Source organism: Aspergillus lucknowensis (assembly GCF_044049455.1).
Source record: "Aspergillus lucknowensis strain CBS 449.75 chromosome Unknown BJX67scaffold_12, whole genome shotgun sequence".
NCBI lineage: Eukaryota > Fungi > Ascomycota > Eurotiomycetes > Eurotiales > Aspergillaceae > Aspergillus > Aspergillus lucknowensis.
In genome coordinates, this window is record NW_027263556.1 from 275,913 (window position 1) to 295,340 (window position 19,428).

General features: G+C 54.2%; 6 protein-coding genes across 6 annotated transcripts; 3 read left to right on the forward strand and 3 right to left on the reverse strand.

Moving 5' to 3' along the window:
- Positions 1-762: 762 nt before the first annotated feature.
- On the forward strand, positions 763-2,618 carry BJX67DRAFT_37468 (putative pyridine nucleotide-disulfide oxidoreductase AMID-like). The gene is made up of 4 exons (XM_071031585.1): positions 763-1,049; positions 1,108-1,443; positions 1,508-2,206; positions 2,268-2,618. Exons 1-4 carry the CDS (start codon positions 851-853, stop codon positions 2,312-2,314), a joined length of 1,281 nt encoding a protein of 426 aa, XP_070887777.1. The 5' UTR covers positions 763-850; the 3' UTR covers positions 2,315-2,618.
- Positions 2,619-2,816: 198 nt separating this feature from the next.
- BJX67DRAFT_379747 (ABC transporter ATP-binding protein) lies at positions 2,817-6,858 on the forward strand (the record flags this gene model as incomplete). Its single annotated transcript, XM_071032647.1, has 2 exons — positions 2,817-2,849; positions 2,908-6,858. 2 exons carry the CDS (start codon positions 2,817-2,819, stop codon positions 6,856-6,858), a joined length of 3,984 nt encoding a protein of 1,327 aa, XP_070887778.1.
- A 199-nt stretch (positions 6,859-7,057) lies between these two features.
- BJX67DRAFT_379748 (EMC6 family protein) lies at positions 7,058-7,562 on the reverse strand (the record flags this gene model as incomplete). Its single annotated transcript, XM_071032648.1, has 2 exons — positions 7,058-7,417; positions 7,488-7,562. 2 exons carry the CDS (start codon positions 7,560-7,562, stop codon positions 7,058-7,060), a joined length of 435 nt encoding a protein of 144 aa, XP_070887779.1.
- Positions 7,563-8,019: 457 nt separating this feature from the next.
- Positions 8,020-10,339, reverse strand: BJX67DRAFT_37488 (protein vts1). Its single transcript, XM_071031617.1, has 3 exons — positions 9,572-10,339; positions 8,218-9,515; positions 8,020-8,156 (listed from the first exon to the last, which is right to left on the reverse strand). The coding sequence occupies exons 1-3, from the start codon at positions 10,071-10,073 to the stop codon at positions 8,100-8,102; spliced, it is 1,857 nt and encodes a 618-aa protein (XP_070887780.1). The 5' UTR covers positions 10,074-10,339; the 3' UTR covers positions 8,020-8,099.
- Positions 10,340-11,015: 676 nt separating this feature from the next.
- On the forward strand, positions 11,016-14,814 carry BJX67DRAFT_37502 (tetratricopeptide repeat protein). The gene is made up of 5 exons (XM_071031637.1): positions 11,016-11,499; positions 11,556-12,582; positions 12,649-13,402; positions 13,455-13,667; positions 13,718-14,814. Exons 1-5 carry the CDS (start codon positions 11,219-11,221, stop codon positions 14,635-14,637), a joined length of 3,195 nt encoding a protein of 1,064 aa, XP_070887781.1. The 5' UTR covers positions 11,016-11,218; the 3' UTR covers positions 14,638-14,814.
- A 353-nt stretch (positions 14,815-15,167) lies between these two features.
- On the reverse strand, positions 15,168-17,714 carry BJX67DRAFT_37495 (patatin-like phospholipase domain-containing protein). Its single transcript, XM_071031627.1, has 2 exons — positions 16,179-17,714; positions 15,168-16,124 (listed from the first exon to the last, which is right to left on the reverse strand). Exons 1-2 carry the CDS (start codon positions 17,613-17,615, stop codon positions 15,375-15,377), a joined length of 2,187 nt encoding a protein of 728 aa, XP_070887782.1. The 5' UTR covers positions 17,616-17,714; the 3' UTR covers positions 15,168-15,374.
- Between the last annotated feature and the right edge of the window lie 1,714 nt (positions 17,715-19,428).

Below are 19,428 nucleotides of genomic sequence, written 5' to 3' on the forward strand. Positions count from 1 at the left end.
ATCTTGGCATTTAGTCTCGGCGACTTCGGTTGCGCGTTGATGAATTCTGGATTCCGGACTTTCGATCTGGTGTTCAGGTTCTCGTTCGGTGTGGTGGCTCCTTCAATGTAGGAGTTGCAGGTGGTATGCCGGTATCAAGGCCGACGACGCATTTTCAGGCCCAATTGCGGTATGGCGCTTGAGAGTAGTCTGCCGCAGATTTAGCTCACCTTCGGTGGGAGCTCTTCCGCTTTACGGGGCCCTGTTAACAAGTGGATTAAGGCCGTGGAAGCTTAGAAACGCGGCGTTCTGCCATAACCATATATTCTCCCTCGCGTTCTCCGAGCACCCGGCAGGATGAGCATTGAGCCGAGATTCCGTAGCTCAATCGAACGACATGTTCTCAGTCACCCCTCGACGTCCAACCCTTATACAGCGCCTCGTTGGTTGCTTGCAAAGAGACCATCATTCCCAAACTTGGCTTCTCCCACCTGGCCGTCGACCAGAATGGTCGCATGATTTCCCACGCCGAACGATGACTCCCACGCTTCGAAATCGCCATAACGAAACTGACCTTAAACCGCGTGCAGGCATCTTGCGAACAGACCGCCGAGGACGGCCAAAGGCTGTGGAGGCTGCTTGGACTAGTGCGGGCTCCAGTGCATCGTATACCAGTGGGTCTGTGTATCGGTAGGTATTCACGATACAACATTGGCAGGTGGATTCCATCGCCGTATAAAGCCGATCGGAGCCGACTCCGACCTCTTGTGACTTTCTTGTCTTCCTTGATTCACTCTGCTTCGTGTCTCTGTTTCCTTCTTCTCCCATTCGGGATTCCTTGTGGTGTGTGGAATTGACTTGAGTTGTCAGAATGCCTAGCTTCGACGAACCACAGACACCATTCAAAGTGCTCATTCTGGGTGGCTCCTATGCCGGTCTCGCTGCCGCTCTTAACCTCATGGATCTCTGCCATGGCCGACGGAATCGGTTCTCAATTGATGAGGCTGACAAGGGCACCGGGAGGAAGATCCCTGTGCAGGTTACTATCGTCGACCCACGAGATGGCTACTGTTCGTCCACTAACATCCAATACCAACTTTCCGAAGCAGATACTAACATATTACGTAGATCATTTAATCGGCCAGCCCCTAGCCCTCTCTTCCCAAAAGTTCGCAGAGACATTCTGGGTCAAGTACGCCGATATTCCTGCCCTCCAAACACCTAATATCCGCTGTGTGCAAGGCTCCATCTCCAGCCTCGACTGCGGTTCAAAGACCGCGACGATCACAACAGCCAAGGGCACCATCCACGAACCATACGACTACCTCATCACCTGCACGGGGCTTCGCCGCGAGTACCCCAGCGCCCCGCGCTCCCTCACACGGGAAAAATACCTGGCCGAAACAGCAGAGAACCTCGCCAACGTCCGCGACGCGTCAAGAGGCGTTGTCGTTATTGGCGGCGGTACGTCAATTCCATCCCCAAACCCCAAGAGATCCAGCTAACATCTATAACCGCATCCAAAAAGGCGCCGTAGGAATCGAGATAGCCGCCGAACTCAAAATGCTCCACCCAGACATCGCCATAACCCTAATCCACTCCCGCGCGGCCCTCCTCTCGTCCGAATCCCTCCCGGCCGAATTCGCCGCAAAGACCCTCGAAGTCCTCCGTGCAAGCAATATAAACACCCTCCTCGGCGCCCGCGTCACCTCCATATCCGAAGAACCCTACAACGAAACACAGAAGGGAACCGGAAACGGAAACGGAAAAGAATACACCCTCACCCTCTCCACCGGGTCAACCCTAACAACCAGCCACGTCATCAACGCCGTGTCCCGATTCACGCCTACCGCACCGTCTTTCCTTCCCGCCGACGTCTGCGACGAGCAGGGATATATCCGCGTGCAACCAACCCTCGAATTCCCCGCCGACTCCTCGATCCCCAATGCGGGGGACCACTACGCCGCAGGCGACGTCGCGCGGTGGTCCGGGATCAAGCGGGCTGGGGCAGCGATGCACCAGGGCCACTATGCGGCGCGTAATATCCACCAGAAGATGATGCAGAGGGTTTACGGGACCGTCCCGGAGTTTGTGAGTCTTGCGGAGGTGGAGCCTGGGATGGGCCTGGCGTTGGGGAAGACGGCCGTGGGGTATTTTCCGGGCATGGGGTTGAGTGAGGGCGAGGAGACGAGGGAGTTGTTTTTTCAGGGGGATTTGGGGTTTATGAGTATGTTTCCTGTTCCTTCTCGATTTGTATTTTGGGATGAATGTGCTAATGACGGTGGTAGTCTGCTATAAGTGGATGCAGCTGGGGACTCCGATGCCAACGGAATGATGGGTGGTTTATAGCTGCGTACTGCGAATTTCAATAATCTTTCTGGATTTATTTTAATTTTCTTGGACTCGTTTGGGGCGGATGTCCTCGGATTTGTACTTTGATCAGATAAGATCGTATTAAGTTATCAGATAATCTCGCACGAGACCTGCCCAACTTCGCGACCCGCACCATTACATGGAGGCCGCAGAGAAGAGTCAAATTCCAAAACTGGCAGTCCTCAACGAAGAGCTGATGAGGCCGACTGAATAAGGTGCGAGTGACCCTCTCATTGTGTGAAGGTCCCTCCTCGAAGAAAGAAACCGCGGTAATTTATTTCGAGTGGGGGTCGGCAGTGTAACATTCGTCCCGGTAATACCCATCAGATAAGATTGCCGACTTCGCTTGCAAAAAGAGGAACCAGCTTGTTAAGTATTTTTGCTCTTTATCCACTGGATTCGCTTGTCCTCCCTCTTGTCCGCCCCTTCGGTCTCTTCCCATCGACTTCATTCTGCAAGACAAGATGGGCGGTAAAGCAGACCCCGAGAAGCCCAATGTATGATATCTTTCCCTAATCGCCTGCAGACCCTAGATGATTGATGCTAATTCTGTAGCTCCTCTCAAGATGCACCACTTTCCTGCGTCTCCTGGTCTACGCGAACCCGTCGCCCAAGGAGCTCTTCTTCCTCCTCACGGGGCTCATCTCGGCCATCGCATCCGGCGTCCCGTTCCCGATCATGGCGATCGTCTTCGGCCAGCTCGTCGACGATATGAATTCGTCGACGTGCAACGCGACTCCGGCAAACGCAGCCGAATACCAGGCCGGAATCAACCACAAGGTCCTCCAGATCGTTTACATCGGTATCGCCTATTTCGCGCTGATCTACATCTATGTGTTCTGCTGGAATCTCTCGGGTGAATGGCTGGCCCAGCGCCTGCGAGAACGATACTTCCACAGTCTGCTGCGCCAGGATGCGACTTTCTTCGACAGCCTCCCGCCCGGGGAGGCCTCTTCTCGCATTACCGGGGATATTACTACGATTCAGCAGGGGACGTCGGAGAAAGTCGGAATCGTCCTGAACAGCGTTGCTTTCTTTATTACCTCGTATGTTGTCGCGTTCATCAAGGACGCCAGGCTGGCGGGGATGTTGGTTTCCCTTGCGCCGGCGTATCTGGCCATGTCGCTGGTTGGCGGGTTCTTTGTTCGCAAGTACTTCGGTCGAGCGCTTGAGTGCATGGCTAGTGCCTCCTCCGTTGCGCTGGAGGCGTTTACGAACACGATGATTGTGCACGCCTTCTCTGCGAACCTGCGACTGGAGTCGCGATTCATCGACCATCTGGGTCCTGCGCGTGTTGCTGGGATCCGGAAGTCAATTGCGACCGCGACGCAAGCTGGGTTGCTCTATTTCATCGCATTCTCGGCCAACGCGCTTGCCTTCTGGCAGGGCTCGACGAAGATCGCAAACGCTGTGGAGAACGGTGGTTCAGGGGTGACCGTTGGAAATACGTACACCGTTATTCTCGTCCTGGTCGATGCCTCCCTCATCCTCAGCCAGGTGGCGCCGTTCCTGCAGAACTTCGACGCCGCGTCGGTGGCGTTCAAGAAACTGGAGAGGGACATCGAGCGGCCGTCGACGATTGACGGAACTGCAGAGGATGTCGGGCTCGTCCCCGCCGGCGAGATAACGCCTGATGTTGAATTCCGCAATGTCTCGTTCCGGTTTCCTTCTCGTCCGGATAAGCCTGTTCTGCAGGACTTGTCGCTGAAGATCCCTGCGGGCAAGCAGACTGCTCTTGTTGGGCTCTCCGGGAGCGGGAAGTCGACTGTCGCTGGGCTTATCGCGCGATTCTATGATGCTGAAGAGGGCACTGTGTTCGTGGGCGGCCATGATGTGCGCTCCCTTAACGTCCGGTTTCTTCGCAGTGCGATCAGCCTCGTCCAGCAGGAGCCTTGTCTGCTCGACCGTTCTATTCTCGAGAACATTGCCCTTGGCTTGGTTAACTCGGCTGCTCATGTTCATTTGAGGGATGTCCTCAAGGGCAGCGCACTCGAGAATATTGCGACGGCTATTCGGGAAAAGGGCCAGACGCTCACGGACGCCATTGACTCGCAGGTTACCAGCTCCAGCGAGAGAGAGCAGGTCCGCGAGATTGCCTCGCTCGTTGAAACGGCGGCCGGTCTCGCAGACGCAAGCAACTTCATTAACAGGCTGGACCACGGGTATGCGACCATGGTCGGGGCGAGTGGGAACCTCCTCAGCGGTGGCCAGAAGCAGCGTATCTCGATTGCCCGTGCGCTTGTGAAGAATCCACAGATCCTCATTCTGGATGAAGCCACGGCGTCTCTTGACTCGGCGACCGAGATGCGTGTTCAGCAGGCATTAGAGACTGCTGCGGCCAGTCGTACTCTGGTTACCATCGCGCATCGACTGTCTACCATTCGCAATGCGGACAATATCATTGTCATGCGGCAGGGGAAGCTCATCGAACAGGGCTCTCATTCGGAGCTCCTCGCCGCGGACGGCGCATATGCAGAACTGGTGCGTCTGCAGAATCTCAACGTCAATGCCTCCCAGGACAGCGACAATGCGTCTTCCTCCGTTAGACCTTCGCTGGACAGCACCTCTTTGGAGAAGGAGAAGGTCGCTGAAGTGTCCTCCGTGCAAGACGATGAAAGCTCGTCTCCTCCCTCCAAAGCAAAGCTCTCAGAGGAAGAGCCAGTTGCCACAGAGCGCTCTGCCAGCTCAACCACCAGGGCTGTTGCATCGCTGTTCCGTCCCTACTCGCTGGCGCTTCTCATCGCCGTCACCGGAGGAGTCGTCATCGGTGGCACATATTGCGCGTCTGCGGTCATCTTCGGCAACGTCGTGGGCAAGCTCAGCTCTTGCGAGACGGCACAGTCCATCCGCGACGCAGGCGAATTCTGGGGCCTCATGTTCTTCGTCCTCGCCCTCATCGAATTCTTCGCCAACCTTGTCAGCTGGTCCCTCTTCGGCTGGATCGCAGAGCAGCTCATCTATAAAGTTCGCGTGCTCTCGCTCCGCTCCATCCTCGAACAGAAGCTCGAATGGCACGAGGCCCGCACACCGTCTGGCCTGCTGTCGCTCATCGTCAAGGACAGCAATGCGCTCAACGGCCTCACCGGCTCCGTCGTCTGCACGATCCTCAGCATCCTCGTCAACCTCGTCGCCGCCATCGTCATGACCCACATCATCGCCTGGCGCATCGCCCTCGTCTGTCTCTCTGTCGTGCCCCTCCTCCTCGGTGCAGGCTGGATGCGCGTCTCCTCGCTCGCCCGCTTCGAAGAGCGCCACAATGAAGCCTTCGCGCGCTCCCTCGGTATCACCGTCGAAGCCGTGACCTCCATCAAGACCGTGCACGCACTCGCCATCGAATCCGAAGTCCTCTCCACCTACCGCCGCTCCCTCCAGGGCCCCGTCCGCGAAATCGCAGCGCAATCCGCATACACGAACCTCTGGCTCGCCGTCGGCTACGGACTCAGCAACTTCGTCTACGCCCTCGCCTACTGGTGGGGCGCAAAGCAGATCATCGCGGGCCACTACACGCAGACCCAGTTCTTCATCGTGCAGCTCGCCCTGCTCGTCTCCTCGCAGCTCTGGGGGCAGATGTTTGCCCTTGCGCCGGACGTGTCGCGCGCTGTCCAGGCCACCCGCCGCCTCCTGAACCTGCTTGACCTCGGCTCGACGAAGAAGCTCTCCGACCCCGTGGCGACGCCGCAGTTCGCAGACCTCGAAGCAGCCTCCCATCCCACTGAGAAGCCACCACCACCACCACAATCCAACACATCCCCGCACAGTGGACTCAGCATCTCCTTCAAACAAGTCCACTTCACGTACCCCGCCCGCCCAGACACCCAAATCCTCCACGGACTCGACCTCTCCATCGCACCGGGCCAATTCGCCGCCTTAGTCGGTCCCAGCGGCGCCGGCAAATCAACCATAATCTCGCTCATCGAGCGCCTCTACACGCCTTCATCGGGGACCATCGAACTCGACGGCCACGACATCGCACACCGCGAGACCTCCTCCTTCCGCGACGAAATCGCCTACGTCCCGCAACACTCCGTGCTCTTCGACGGGACGATCCGATTCAACCTCGAGCTTGGCGCGAGGCCCAACCAGAACATCACAGCGGCCGAAATCGAGGAGGCGTGCAAGCTGGCTAACATCCACGACACGATTATGGGGTTTCCCGATGGATATGAGACGTCGTGTGGTCCGAACGGGGACCGGCTGAGCGGCGGGCAGAAGCAGCGGCTTGCGATTGCGCGAGCGTTGGTGCGGCGACCGAGACTGCTGCTTTTGGACGAGTCGACGAGTGCGTTGGATGCGGAGTCTGAGCGGTTATTGCAGGAGGGGCTGGAGAGGGCGGCGAGGGGGGTTACGGTCGTTGCGATTGCGCATCGGCTGTATACGATTCGGAAGGCGGATGTGATTTTCCTCGTTGAGGAGGGGAGGTGTGTGGATCGGGGCACGCATGTCGAGTTGATGGAGCGCAGTGAGAGGTATCGGGTGAATGCGCTGAACCAGGCTGTGGATGGTTAGCAGCCGTGTGGCTTTCCAGAATCATAGACATACATCATACATCCAGATAGATAGTTTTGACTTAATACAGCATTGTTCTATCCTCATTATCGCCCTGCCAAATCAACCGCCTCAGAACTGGCCCAAGCATACACTGGCCACCAAAACCAAACAACCCTCCCCTACCCCAAAAAAAACGGCCACCGTAGACAGTAGACAATCACCTCAAAACCCCCCCAACACCCGCCCACCCAAGCACAAACCCACTAAGCGCCTCGCCCAAAACACCGCCCCCAAACCATACATCCCTCCACGCACCCTTCCTCACACCCCGCCCAGCATCACGCACAACCCCATCCCGCGACGAAAATGTCAGCCCCTCAATCTCCCCACCTGCGCCGGGGAAGTACCCGCCGGCCCCCTTCCCGGACGACCGATATAGCAGCACCGCGTGGAACAGCCCGGAGACGGTTATTGTGCCGAGGAGGTAGAAGATGAAGCCCGTTGCGGACTGGAGGGCGAGGATTCCGGCTGTGAGGCCGAGGAGGAAGGAGGTTAGGGAGTGGAGTTGGGTCAGGATCTGGTGTGGTTGTTTGTCAGACAGAGTCGTTGTGCTCAGTGAGGGTAGGACACGGGGGATGTTAACTAACTCGGTTGTTGTGTTGGACGGATTCGGGGACAAGGGGGTTAATCAGGAGAGACAGTTCTTGGGCTGTTGGCGGCATTTTGATCTGGATGTTGGCCTTGGAAGAGTAGAAGCAATTGAGGCTTCCAAGCGTTGTTGGTGTCCAGCTATTTCGCTCATACTGCCAGGGCCTTCCGCCTTCACCAATTCTAGAGCCACAGCAGGAAACTTCAGAGAACTTAGAAAACTCCACACATCTTGTACAGTCATATTATCACTAGGTACTCAACCATTACATGCTCGTTGTCGTATCATTTTCAGCCCAAACAACGCACTTGGGACACAGCCGGGTCTCCCAAATTCGTGTCCAGTCTTCCCATCACATCACCACGTCAAACAGTACATACAACATTCAGTCAATCAGCTCTCAGACCCTTCCGCCGGCTGGCCAGCAGGTGTGTGGCCTAGACACAGCTAGGCAGTGTTCCTCAAAGATCGCTCACAGGAAATAATCGGTTCCTGCCACTTATGCCCTAGCCAATCTAGTCAATTAATGCAGTAGAGAGAATGTAACGAGGCGAACTCGAAAAAGAAAAAACGAGAAATTTTCAATGCGAATTGTTCAGCCAGACGCATATCATGTAAGGCTGTCGAGTTTTCCCTCTGCTTTGGCTTCCCTGACCTGTTCGAAGACCTACATACTCAGTTAGCCAAGTCGAATTCCAGATCAGGTTCAGTTCAGGAAAGAAGCCTACCTTCAGCATTTTGTTTCGAGCACCTAGTGCATTTACGCCACGCTCCTCCAATTGTTTGTCATTGAGCTCAACCAATTCACTCCACTTCAGGTCCTTGAGGTTATCCGTATACTTGTGCAATCGCAGAGATCGCAGCCAGCTGGGGATATCCTTGAGAAGGGTCGGGTCCGTAGGGTCCTCTGGTGGCTTCGAGCTGCCCCGACGACCGCGCGGGGAACGACCGCGGGTAACCTCCGAGTGGTCTGAGAGATAACCCTCATGGCCGCCAAGCCCAAATTGCCCAATCCCGAGGTTACCAAGGCTATTGCCCATTAGAGGGTTATTTGGATCATAGGCAGCTAAGAACCCGTTGTTCTGCGGTGAGGTAAACCCCATCGGTCCCAAAGCACCGCCCTGCATAGCAATTCCAGGAGATGTAGGTCGGGACCGGCGACCCGCCATCGCGACCTGTTGCTGCGCCTGCAAAGCGGCCACTTGTTGGGCATTCAGAAGCTGCCCAGCAACAAGATGATTGGCACCAGGGGGGAGGCCAGGGCTAGACAGGCCACCTTGAGGAACAGAGTGTGTCGCGGTGTTGCTTGCAGTGTTTTTACCTTGGCCGTCATTTGACCGAGCTCGCCTATACTTACGAGCATCATCCAGTGCAATGCGATTGTTCACCGTCGAGAGTGCAGCCAGCTTCATCGCGGTAGCATTAGCCACCATGTCAGCTTGAGAAGCCTGTTGATGCTGCCCTCCAAGCTGGTGACCGAATGTTGCCGTCATGGGGGTGTTGGTCATGGAAGCCCAGCTGGCATTTCCAACATTGTATGGTGACAGCAACGGGGCTTCGATTTCGGGGGCCGGAATGGTCGCGGTCTGGGTGGTGGGAAGGGGAGAACGCAAGCCAGACTGGCTGAACTGCCCCATAGGTTGCTGGCCAGAGGATGACTTGGGCCGCGCAATTGGTGGTTGAGGCTCCGACGCACCGCGTTGGGTCCACGGCGACACAGGCGGCTGGGCCAAGTTGTCCGCATTGTTATCAGGAGCGGAGATGGTGGGCGCAACGAAAGACGCCCGTTCGCTAAAAACCGCACTGTTCCTGTTGGACGGAGGTGCATTGCCCGTCTGCTGGGTAAATTCTGCCTTCTTCTTTGCAATAGCAGCGGCTGCATCAGGGAACATGGCATTTATCGTGGACGAGTCGAGGCCGGAGTTGCGCTTGGCACCTGGCGAGGGAGGCGGGCGACCGAGTGAATTCCGAGAACTGTCCACATTGAGTTTTGACATGGCATCACTGAGGCGGTTGGACATGGCGTCTACAGGTAAAGCCGGATTAGTTAGAGTTAGAGTATTCCGCTGGGGGGATACATACCTTTCTCTCCAAAATTTGCAGGGGAGAGCAACCCCGACATCGGATGGCTTTTGGCCATTTGCTGCAGGACCTGGATGAAAAACCGGATTTGCACCTGGGTGGTCTGCTGGAGCAGGGCATACAGAGCAGCGGTCCGTTCCGCTTCACTCAGTACACGAAACCACTGTTCGATAGCACTAAGCTCATCTTTGAAGTCCTGGTCTAGCGTTGCCGCAGCCATCTCCTCCAGTGTGGTTTCATACTGGTCAATATCCGCCAGCCACTGCTGTGCCGCACGGTCGAGGGGGTCCTCGGTGTTGCTTGGAGTCTGAGCCTGCTGGTTGAAATACACCTCGGATGCAGGGCGGATGCTGCGGGACGAAAGAGGAGACGGAAATCCCGACATGTCCGCTGACGCCCGAAGCTGGTGGGTAGCCAGATTCCGGGACGACGAAGGTGGTCGAAGAGAGGATTTAGAGGCTTCAGGGGTGCTGTTGCGGTTGCCAATAATGTGACTGGCCATGGAGGCAGGCGTTTTGAGCGAAATCGACGGGCGGTAGAAGTTTGGAGGCGCCTTTCTTGTTCACGAGGTTTCGGGTGAATAATAGATACAGAAAGATATTAACTCCGCAAAACACCTGCAGCACCTGCTGAGTTTGCGTAGAAAAGAGTCGAGAGCTATGTCAAAGGGGACTTTTCGGAGCTGAATTAGACAACGTTGATACTCAGACGAAGGCGACGAAGCGACCCCGGTGGAAGGAGATTGCTAGTGGTGGTGGTGTCAAATTTTGGAGCGTGAGGAACCCAACCGTGGAGTATTAAGCGACGCCGTTCGAGGCACAGGCCAGTCCAGTGGCTACACTACCTGACTCGGATTCTGAAAGAGAAATTGAATCGAAAGAGCATCAAAGGAGTTTGTCAGGCCGAAAGAGAGTGGAGGAACAAAGAGAGTGATTGCGGGAGATCGAGAAAGGATCCGATCTGGCAGAATCACGACAGATTTTCAAGCAGCGGGGACTTCTTCTCCGTTCTTCCTATTCTTGCCTTGTCGTTCTTTATCGCCTTCTCGTAACGAAAGGATGCCAGGAACCACCGCAAGAGTGTGTCAAACACAGAGTGCGAGCGAGACCCGGAGCATCAACCAAAGGGAGGGAAGGATAGGACGAAGAAGAGGAGGGGGGAGGGAAAAGGAGAGTAAGAAAGAGACGAAGAGAAGACGATGAAGCGGGAAACGGAGGGGGGATGACGAAGTGGAAGAAGAAAGGAAGCGAAGAGGACGATGAACCTCAGCCGAAGAAACGAGGGCCAGGCTGAAGACCCAAGCCGAGACTAGTTTTAACAAAGTAATGCACCCTTATGAAAGCCGCTGAGTCAGAAAACCTCTTATGAAAGTGCCAAAGACGCTTGTCCGGATTGGGAAGTGTGGTCACTGGACTTCTGTGCCTTGAGCGAAGCTCCCTCCATTCTTCACGTCACCTCCACCACATTCTCCTCTCCTCCTGATCCTTCGTCGAGGCATCATTCAGCCTATATTATCTATTGCTCTTATCTGCGGTGTTGCTCACACGACCCCACTCCCAGTCCGAGAGTGTGGTCTCGTTGCTCTCAAGCCATCATCCAATGGTTGTCCTCAAACAGAGCTATCAAATACGATGACAACGGACCAAAATGGACCATTCCGAGGAGGATATCTCGGATCACAATCCTTCCCCTGGTCCGATTGACTACCCTGACATTGATGAGACAATCCAATACCCTTGGCAGGGGAGCCAACCTCCTGGATCTGCCGACCCTTCCATCCATTCGGTTATAGATCCGCGATTGTACAAAGGCCTCTTCACGGGTAGTGAGCCGCAAGGTCCAGGCGCAACTGCTGATAGTGATGGGCAATTTGAAGCAGCGGATGTCGAGGAGGACTCCACACTAGAGCTGTCCTCCGAAGAATCGACGTCAGTGCTAAAATCCAATTCTAAGTGTCGTTATCGAACTGACCGAGCTATTACAGGGAAGACGGGCTCTCAGATGATGGCGTTGAAGGCTCAGATGAAGACGACGTGCCTCCCCGCCGACGTCGCCGTGTCCGTACCGGTCCGTTCTCCGGCCGATATGGTGCTCGGGGTGGTAAGGGAATCAAGAGAGGACCCCGCAAGCCGTTAGAACCCAGTCCAGAGTTTAAGCTTCTACACTCCGAAGCAACCTCTGCCTTCATTGATGGCGATTATGACCGGGCCGTCGACCTTGTTAAGCGCGCCATTCACATCAATCCCGAAATGTTCGCCGCTCACTCCCTACTTTCGGAAATTTTCTTGGCCCAGGGCGAGAGGGACAAGGCTGTGACAGCCCTATTCAGTGGTGCTCATACTCGGCCGAGAGATGCGTCTGTGTGGGCCAAGGTAGCAAGGATGATATTGGACCAGGCAGGCGACGACAGACCGTCAGCATTAAACGATGCTATCTACTGCTACAGCCGTGTAATTGAGATTGATCCCCTTAACTTCACGGCTCGCTTCCAACGAGCTGCTATCTATCGAGAGTTGGGTCACAAGGGGAGAGCGGCGACCGAGTATGAAAGGATATTGAAGGAGCTTCCGCATAACGTCAGGGCGCTCCGACTCCTGACGGAGACTTACATCGATCAGACCGAGTATCAAAAGGCGGTTGACCATTGGTCAGATGGTATCCAGCATTACATGACCCGAGATCCTGATAAGACTCCAGAATTCACCTGGTCCGATGCGAATATTTACATCGAGCTTTACGCCTATCTCGGCCAACACTCCGAGGGTCTCAAGGCCGTGAAAGGAGTCTCTAGGTGGCTTCTGGGGCGCAAAGACGACACAATGTGGCAAGATTTTGACGAAGACGACCGGGAGTGGGACGCTGATGATTCTCCTCGGAGAATCAAAGCGCATGGATATATTCCAAAACGGTGGCCCCGAGACTCGTACGGTCATGGTCTGCCCCTCGAGCTCCGCGTCAAAATGGGTATCTTTCGTCTGAAGCTGGGGAGTAAGCACACCGGAGAAGCCCTTGTAAGCCTTGATTCCAACAAAACCCGACCGATGTGAAGGCTCTTGGCCCATCTAACTTTCATATAGCACCACTTTGAGTGGTTGAATCCAGGAGATACCTCAGAAGGCGCGCGAGTCTATGATTACGGCGACCTCTTCCGTGAAGTGGCAGATGCACTCAAGGAGGCAGAGCTGTTGGAGGAAGCTCTTCGCTTTTATACACCCATCCAAAATACTAGCGAATACGCTGATGTCAGCTTCTTCATGGCTATGGGAGACTGCTGCAGGCTCTTAAACAAAGTCGAAGACGCCGAGAACTGCTACCTAACCGTTTCAGAATATGACCCAAGAAACATTGAGTCTCGGGTACGACTTGCCAAGTTATACGAGAGCATCGGAATGACCGAACAGGCGCTCAAGTATGTCAATGACGCCGTCCTTTTAGGAAGACAGGAAACCAGAACCAACCGTCGGCGGAAGGACACGCGCCTTGAAGAGCTCGCAAGGGAATTCAGAACGGTAGACATATCCGCAGACGCTGGTCTAGCAGCTGTGCTCGGTAACAAGTCAGGTGTGGCAGGTGAGTCGGAAAGGACAGAAAACATGCAGTTTCTCTACAGCAAACTGCTGCAGCTGGAACCTAAACTGCAAGCGGGAGATCAGGGAGCCACGGAAGACTGGCTAGATATTGCTGATGCCCTGTTACGCGAATTTCGATCCAACAGGGCATTCTATCCTCTTCAGCGCAACGTAGTTTTTCTCGGTTACAACAATAAGAGTGGCAAGAGAACACTCCTTGATGAGATGCAGGAAATGGCAAGTCGCCTTCAAGAGTCTTTAGGTGTGATGTTCCCGCAATCCCTGCTCCAAAAGACGAGCTAATTGATACCCAGGAAACACCGAGGAACCTTTCCATACCACGGTACCTACTGACTACCACGGAATAACGTTCGACGAATGGCTAGATCTCTTTCTACAATACAGTCTTGTGGTGGCAGAGCAGAATGAGCCAGAGGAATCGTACGACGCTCTGGCTGCTGCCGCGGATGCGAGTGTCTGGTATCATTCGAAGAACAGCACCCGGTTGATCCATGTTTGCTGGTTCAGTAAGTTGCCCAGCAACTATATCGGAATATCAACTGATCACCTCTTGCAGCTTGTGCACTCCGGGCACGCGACGAGGAGACCCTGGCAAACGAGGCGCGCTGGTTCATCAAAGAGTATCAGTTCGTAACAGACACATACCGTCTGTTTGCCATGCTTAGCTGCCTTGTCGGAGACCCTCATCGATCTCTTTTCCACTCCTCACCAAACATGAAGTTCATGCTCCGCCAGATCAAAGCCATTGACTTTACAATACCCGATGAAACCACAGGTGCCCGACCATCGAGACAAATCCGCGAGTCAATTTACAAAGAACGAGCCGCCTTGTCAACAAGAGATGACACCGGGGAGGTCATTCCAGCGGAAACAATGGATATCGCTCTACTCGTCCTATACGGCCACATTCTCTACTCGGGCAACAGCTTCTACCCGGCCCTCAACTATTTCTTCCGCGCCTATGCCCTAGACGACCAAAACCCAGCCATCCTCCTATCCATCGGCCTCTGCTACATCCATCACTCCATGAAGCGGCAGTCGGAGAACCGTCACTACCAAATCATGCAAGGCCTCTCTTTCATGAATGAGTACAGACGCATCCGGGAACGCCCTGCTAGCCTCCTGGTCGAGCAACAGGAAATGGAGTTCAACTTCGCCCGCGTCTGGCACACTCTCGGCCTCACACACCTCGCCGTCGAAGGCTACCAACGCGTCCTCGACATCAGCAAGCAGATCCAAGCTCAATCTCGAGGACAGATCCCAGACCCCACGATGCTTCCGCAAACAGACGAGGCCGGCAACGACATCGACGTCCCAATGACCGACGTAGATCCGGCTATTATCGGCGTGGCGGCATCGCCATCCTTCGTAGAGGACTTCTCCCGCGAAGCAGCGCTCGCCCTACAGATCATCTTCGCCTTGAACGGCGACTTCCAATCAGCGCAGTCCGTCACAGCTACTTGGCTCGTGATCTGAGCTTTGCGGAACGGATATCCCGTAGTATCACCTGATTCGACCCCAAACACCCGCTCCCTATCCCACTGATTGGGGGAGAAACCTCACCGCATCTGCATGCCCAGTACCCCAAAAGACACAGAAGAGCGTCAAGAACCTCGCCACCCCCTCTCACTCTCACCCACCGCATCATGACCCGAATGCATGGAGTAGCCCGTCCGCACCATCATCGCGAACACATGGTGTGCGCTCGAAAAGAGGAAACGCCGAGCCTGAAGGATCCCTACCTAGTTTGGTTGTGAAGCTCCGGTGTGCCGTGCCCTGTGTTCTTAGCGTATGCATCATGACGTGAGAGGATCGGGGGTGGGGCAGGGATGATACCCTGCAAGACTCAGGGCCAACACACCACTTCAGTTCGAAGTCATCTGTCCAGCGTCCAATTTACTTCAGAATCCAACACAGAAAAGCGCTCATATTTCTTTGTATGGAGGACAGCGTTTTTTGGGTTTGATTATGTGCAGACCCGAAAAATCACGTCCAGCTGGAGTCTTGATTGGATGGTTCAAGTTTAATGTCACAGGAGGATATCATGTCTGTCTACTACTCTGTAATCGTTCTAAGAAAAACAATCGGAGACCCGAAATTCAAATCAAGCATTAAAGAACAAGAGCGAAAAGGATAAGCCAAGAGGCGTTCTCTCCCAGTTACAAAGGATATGATGTCACAAACCGCTAGTCCAGGGCAGTGGGTTCCCAAGGCTAACTTCCATCCCCGTAAAGATCCGGATCATCAAAGAAAACAGCCGACTGCCTGCGCATCTCCTCAAAAATGCTTGAGACGCTACCCCGCCTCATCCCCGTACCCCGTGGCTGTAGAGGCGCGGTATCGTTATCATCCACGGAGCTAGATTCCGCAGAGCTGACACCGTCGCCGTCAGACATATCCGAGAACAGAGAGGAGTTGCCCCTTCGATACGCCGATTTACGGTCTGGGAGGTTGCGATCGAGACGGCCTTCCTTTGCGCCAGTGGTATCTCGGCCATCGCCGCCATCAGACGGGAAATCTCGTTTGGGTGATGTAGAGCGCCCACCAGAGGGTAAGAAGCGGTGTAGGCCATCCAGGACAGCAAGTTCGATCTTGAGGCGGTTCTTTATGAATTGGATTTTGGGGAATGTGCATTGCTGCCCTGTACGGAGCATGCGGGCTAGGCGCTCCGGACTGGGGTCAGAGAGGATGTGGTAGAAGTCTGAGGGGACGGTCTTAGGCCAGATAGTGACTGTTCCGCTGAATTTTTGGAGCCAGATCTCACTCCAGTCTTGGCCCAGGGGGCGAGGGAGGAGTTCGAGATGGCGGAGGACTTTGAGCCATTTGTTCAAGTCAAGCTTGATGTATTGCTCTATTGCGGATCCAAGGAAGCCGCCACGCCAGCCTCGTCCTTTGCGGTGGGTGACTGGGCGGCCGACGGTTCCTCGGGAGCTGAAAAAGAAGAGGTTTATGTGGGGATTCACCTATTATCAAAGGTCAGAAACGACATTTAGAGGTAGCTGGGTATGGAGGCGCACCTGCGAAACAATAGTAAAGTTGACGTTGAAGTGGAGGTTCAGCGCTTTGATGGGGATGTCTGTTCGCAAACTACCATCCTTCCACTTGTGGCCAAACGAGTAAGGTGCAAGTGTGCCATCTCGTTTCTTGGTCATCAAGACCACAGGGTTCAGAATTCCAGGGACTGCTGCAGACGCAAGCACAGCACTCCAGATAACACAGTTCGGCGACGTCAAGTAGTTGGCCAAGATCGTCGGTGAATGGGGATCAGACGGTACACATGACACGTTCAATATCCGTCCAGTCCGTTCGTACGCCTCTCGAAACGTGGTGGAGCCCATGCAGAACCAACTGCACTGACGAGCCCAGTCCATTGTATCAAAGCGAGCGCCTGTCCTCCACCACCGGCGTATCCACGTCGGAAAATCTTCAGAACACGCTTTTATTCGATGCGCTAGAGCCGGTACCAAAAGTTGTTTCAACTCTTCGTCCGTCCTAGTCCCAACCAAGGCCGCCACAAGTGCGCCGCCTGACGTGCCAGTAATTATACTCGGAAGAACCTCGTTGTCCAGTAGGGCTCGGACGATTCCAAAGTGATAGTAGGCAAATGTCGCTCCCCCAGACAGACAGAGCGCAGTCCGACCAAAATTGGTGTCCAGGTGCTTGAAGTGGTTGTACTTGTCTTCATTTCTTGCCTGTCGCGAATTCGAAACAACCTCAATGCACGCGTGCACTTCATCGATATAATCCTGAACCAGGTCTTTCGTTCCCGAGTAAGCTTCACTATAAAGCCGAGGGTTCTCAACACCAGCGAAGTTGTTTTTGACGCAGGCTTCGAGAAGATTGCACAGCTCCTCGATCACCACCGCTGAATCGGGACCGCCGTTCTCTATCTCCCGCTTGGCCTGTGTTCGGACAGCCGTGAGCTGTCCACGTAACTTCCGTATCGTCAAATGATCATAGTATGCGTATTCATCAACCTTCTTCCACCTCTGATTCCCGAGATACTCGTCCAGCGCGTGCGCCGATTTGAGCCAATCGCTATAGTTCGTGTGTTTATAGAGTTCTCTTCTCAGACTCTCTCTCTTCCCCCTCCATGTCACCCACTGCTCATACAAGAAGATGTAAATCCGGGTTAGCGCATAGCCAATTCCAAGAAACGCAATCCACCCCAGCACAATAAAGAGAAACGGCCACTTCAAGACAGTGTAGAGGACCCCTTCCCTCGTCTCGTCCTTTGTTCGTCGAGGCCGTTTCTTGCTCTTTCGTTGGCCCGGCCGTACGACCCGCTGGTATACGGGGCGCCAGTCATTCAGAGCAACAAGCGGGTCCGCATCCTGGTCTGTCAGGGCCTTCTCGAACTGGCGCAGGTCATCTGGGTCGATGAATTCTCGGTCAAAGTCGGGGATGGAGCTGGGGTCAGAGATGTTGGTCTTGCCAGCTGGAGGCTTTTCCATTATCGGTCTGTGCTCCGGGTATTCATTGTGTGGGAGGGGGTTGTTCGTTGCTTCCTTGACCCCGAACACAGTTGGAATGGAAAAAAAAAAAAAAAAAAAAAAAAAAAAGGTCGTAACCTGAGGTGACGGATGGATCATGACATCGACGTCACAGGCTTCCGCGTGGAGGAGCTACCTGCACTTGTCTAGGATAGGCTTAGCGCATATCTGTTCCGGATAAACATAATTGCGGGTTGGGATAGTAATAGTCACTTGCAGCTGAAGGCCAGCGAGTTGTCTCACTTCAGGCAACATTAATCTCTCTTTACTGTTCTTCATGTCGCTTTAGATAAGGCTACCAGTTTCACAAAAACCAACACAAGGTACCTCACTGATTCCATCCTCTTTCTGGTCGCCTTCAAACTCAACAGGCAAAGCATATATATCTCTTTGTAATTCCTCAAACTTCATCACCCAAAGAAACAAACAAACCAAACCCGCTGAGAGGAAATCCGGAGTCCATGACGAGCAAGATTTTCAGGCGAAAGCCGACTAGAATTATCAAATCAAATTAGTGTCTTCAAGCTTGGACTCCGACGCAAATCAGACTTGATATCACGTGAGAGGAATACCAGGAGTGGACGAGTGTTCCAAGGTTGAGGAGGGGTTCTTCGTGATCAACAATAAGGGCGGGTCTCAGTTCCCCACCCAAGGTCAACCACCCAAAAGATCAGCACTTTGTTCTACGCGGTCCGATTTCATTACCAATCAGGTCACTTCACAAGCCCATCGTCACCAAGACACATTCCTCTCTTTCCCGTGCGAGGCAAGTCAGTTATCGAGGGGTTGGAAGCGGACCGGCGATTGTGCCCAGTCCAGATTCTTTGAGCCTCCCAGTCGAATGCGATAAAACGTGCAGATGGTCTCTGGAGACGGCCGAGAAGACAGCTTCCATGCATCTGATAGAAAGTGTTCGAAGATGAATGACGACAGACTTGTCGGCTCTGAGAGGTGTGGCGGACAATTTGCTTCAATCGGGTTTGGGGCGGGGGCGAAACAGCGTGATGATGGGAATTAGCTTAACCATCATGCATGAGACTGTTTTAGGCAATCCACTCAATGTTGGTGGCAGATGTCCGCGACGAAGCTCTGAAGACAGGAGCAGCGTTGGTGATCTTGAAAGTTTCCTTTGGCCCAGGGTCCAAGGAATTGATGAAACAGCGCGGTTCCCGCGCAAGAGGGCTAAAATTGTGGGAATTTTGGCCACATTCTTCACCTCGGTGGTTGTCGTTTCCATTCCGGTCTTTGTGGAAGCGTTTGAATCTTGAGCCGGACAAGATTCTGGCGGACTCGGTTGATTCGACGAACCGAGGGCAAGACTGAGCAATGAGCATGGAAAGGGGAGAAAAGCAAGAATGCCTCTCAAACGATCCCCTTTCTTTTTCAGTGTCAGGGAAATTGCACCATGATTGAAGGTTGAGGGTTCAAGGACGAAGCGCCCCCAACTCAGAGCGGTTAGCCGGAGCATTAGTGCTCCTTCAGATGTCACCCAGGTGGTTCAATCTCTCAGCCAAGCCCAAATTCTTGAAGGTCACTAGCTGCAAATCATTCGCTTCTTTGATTTCATTTGTCGGTTGGCCGTTCTTTCGACCAATCACCGCAGTGTCCAAACCGTTGGTGTCGCAAAAGCAAAAGACGGTCAGTCAAAGTCAGAGCGAGCACCAAAGGGGTGTATGCGAAGGAAGGCGATGAGATGACGCCTTCACAGGGATACCCCGCAATCCTTTTGTTTGAATTCTCTCGGAAGCAAGAGTCTTCCCGTTGCTCAGCTCAG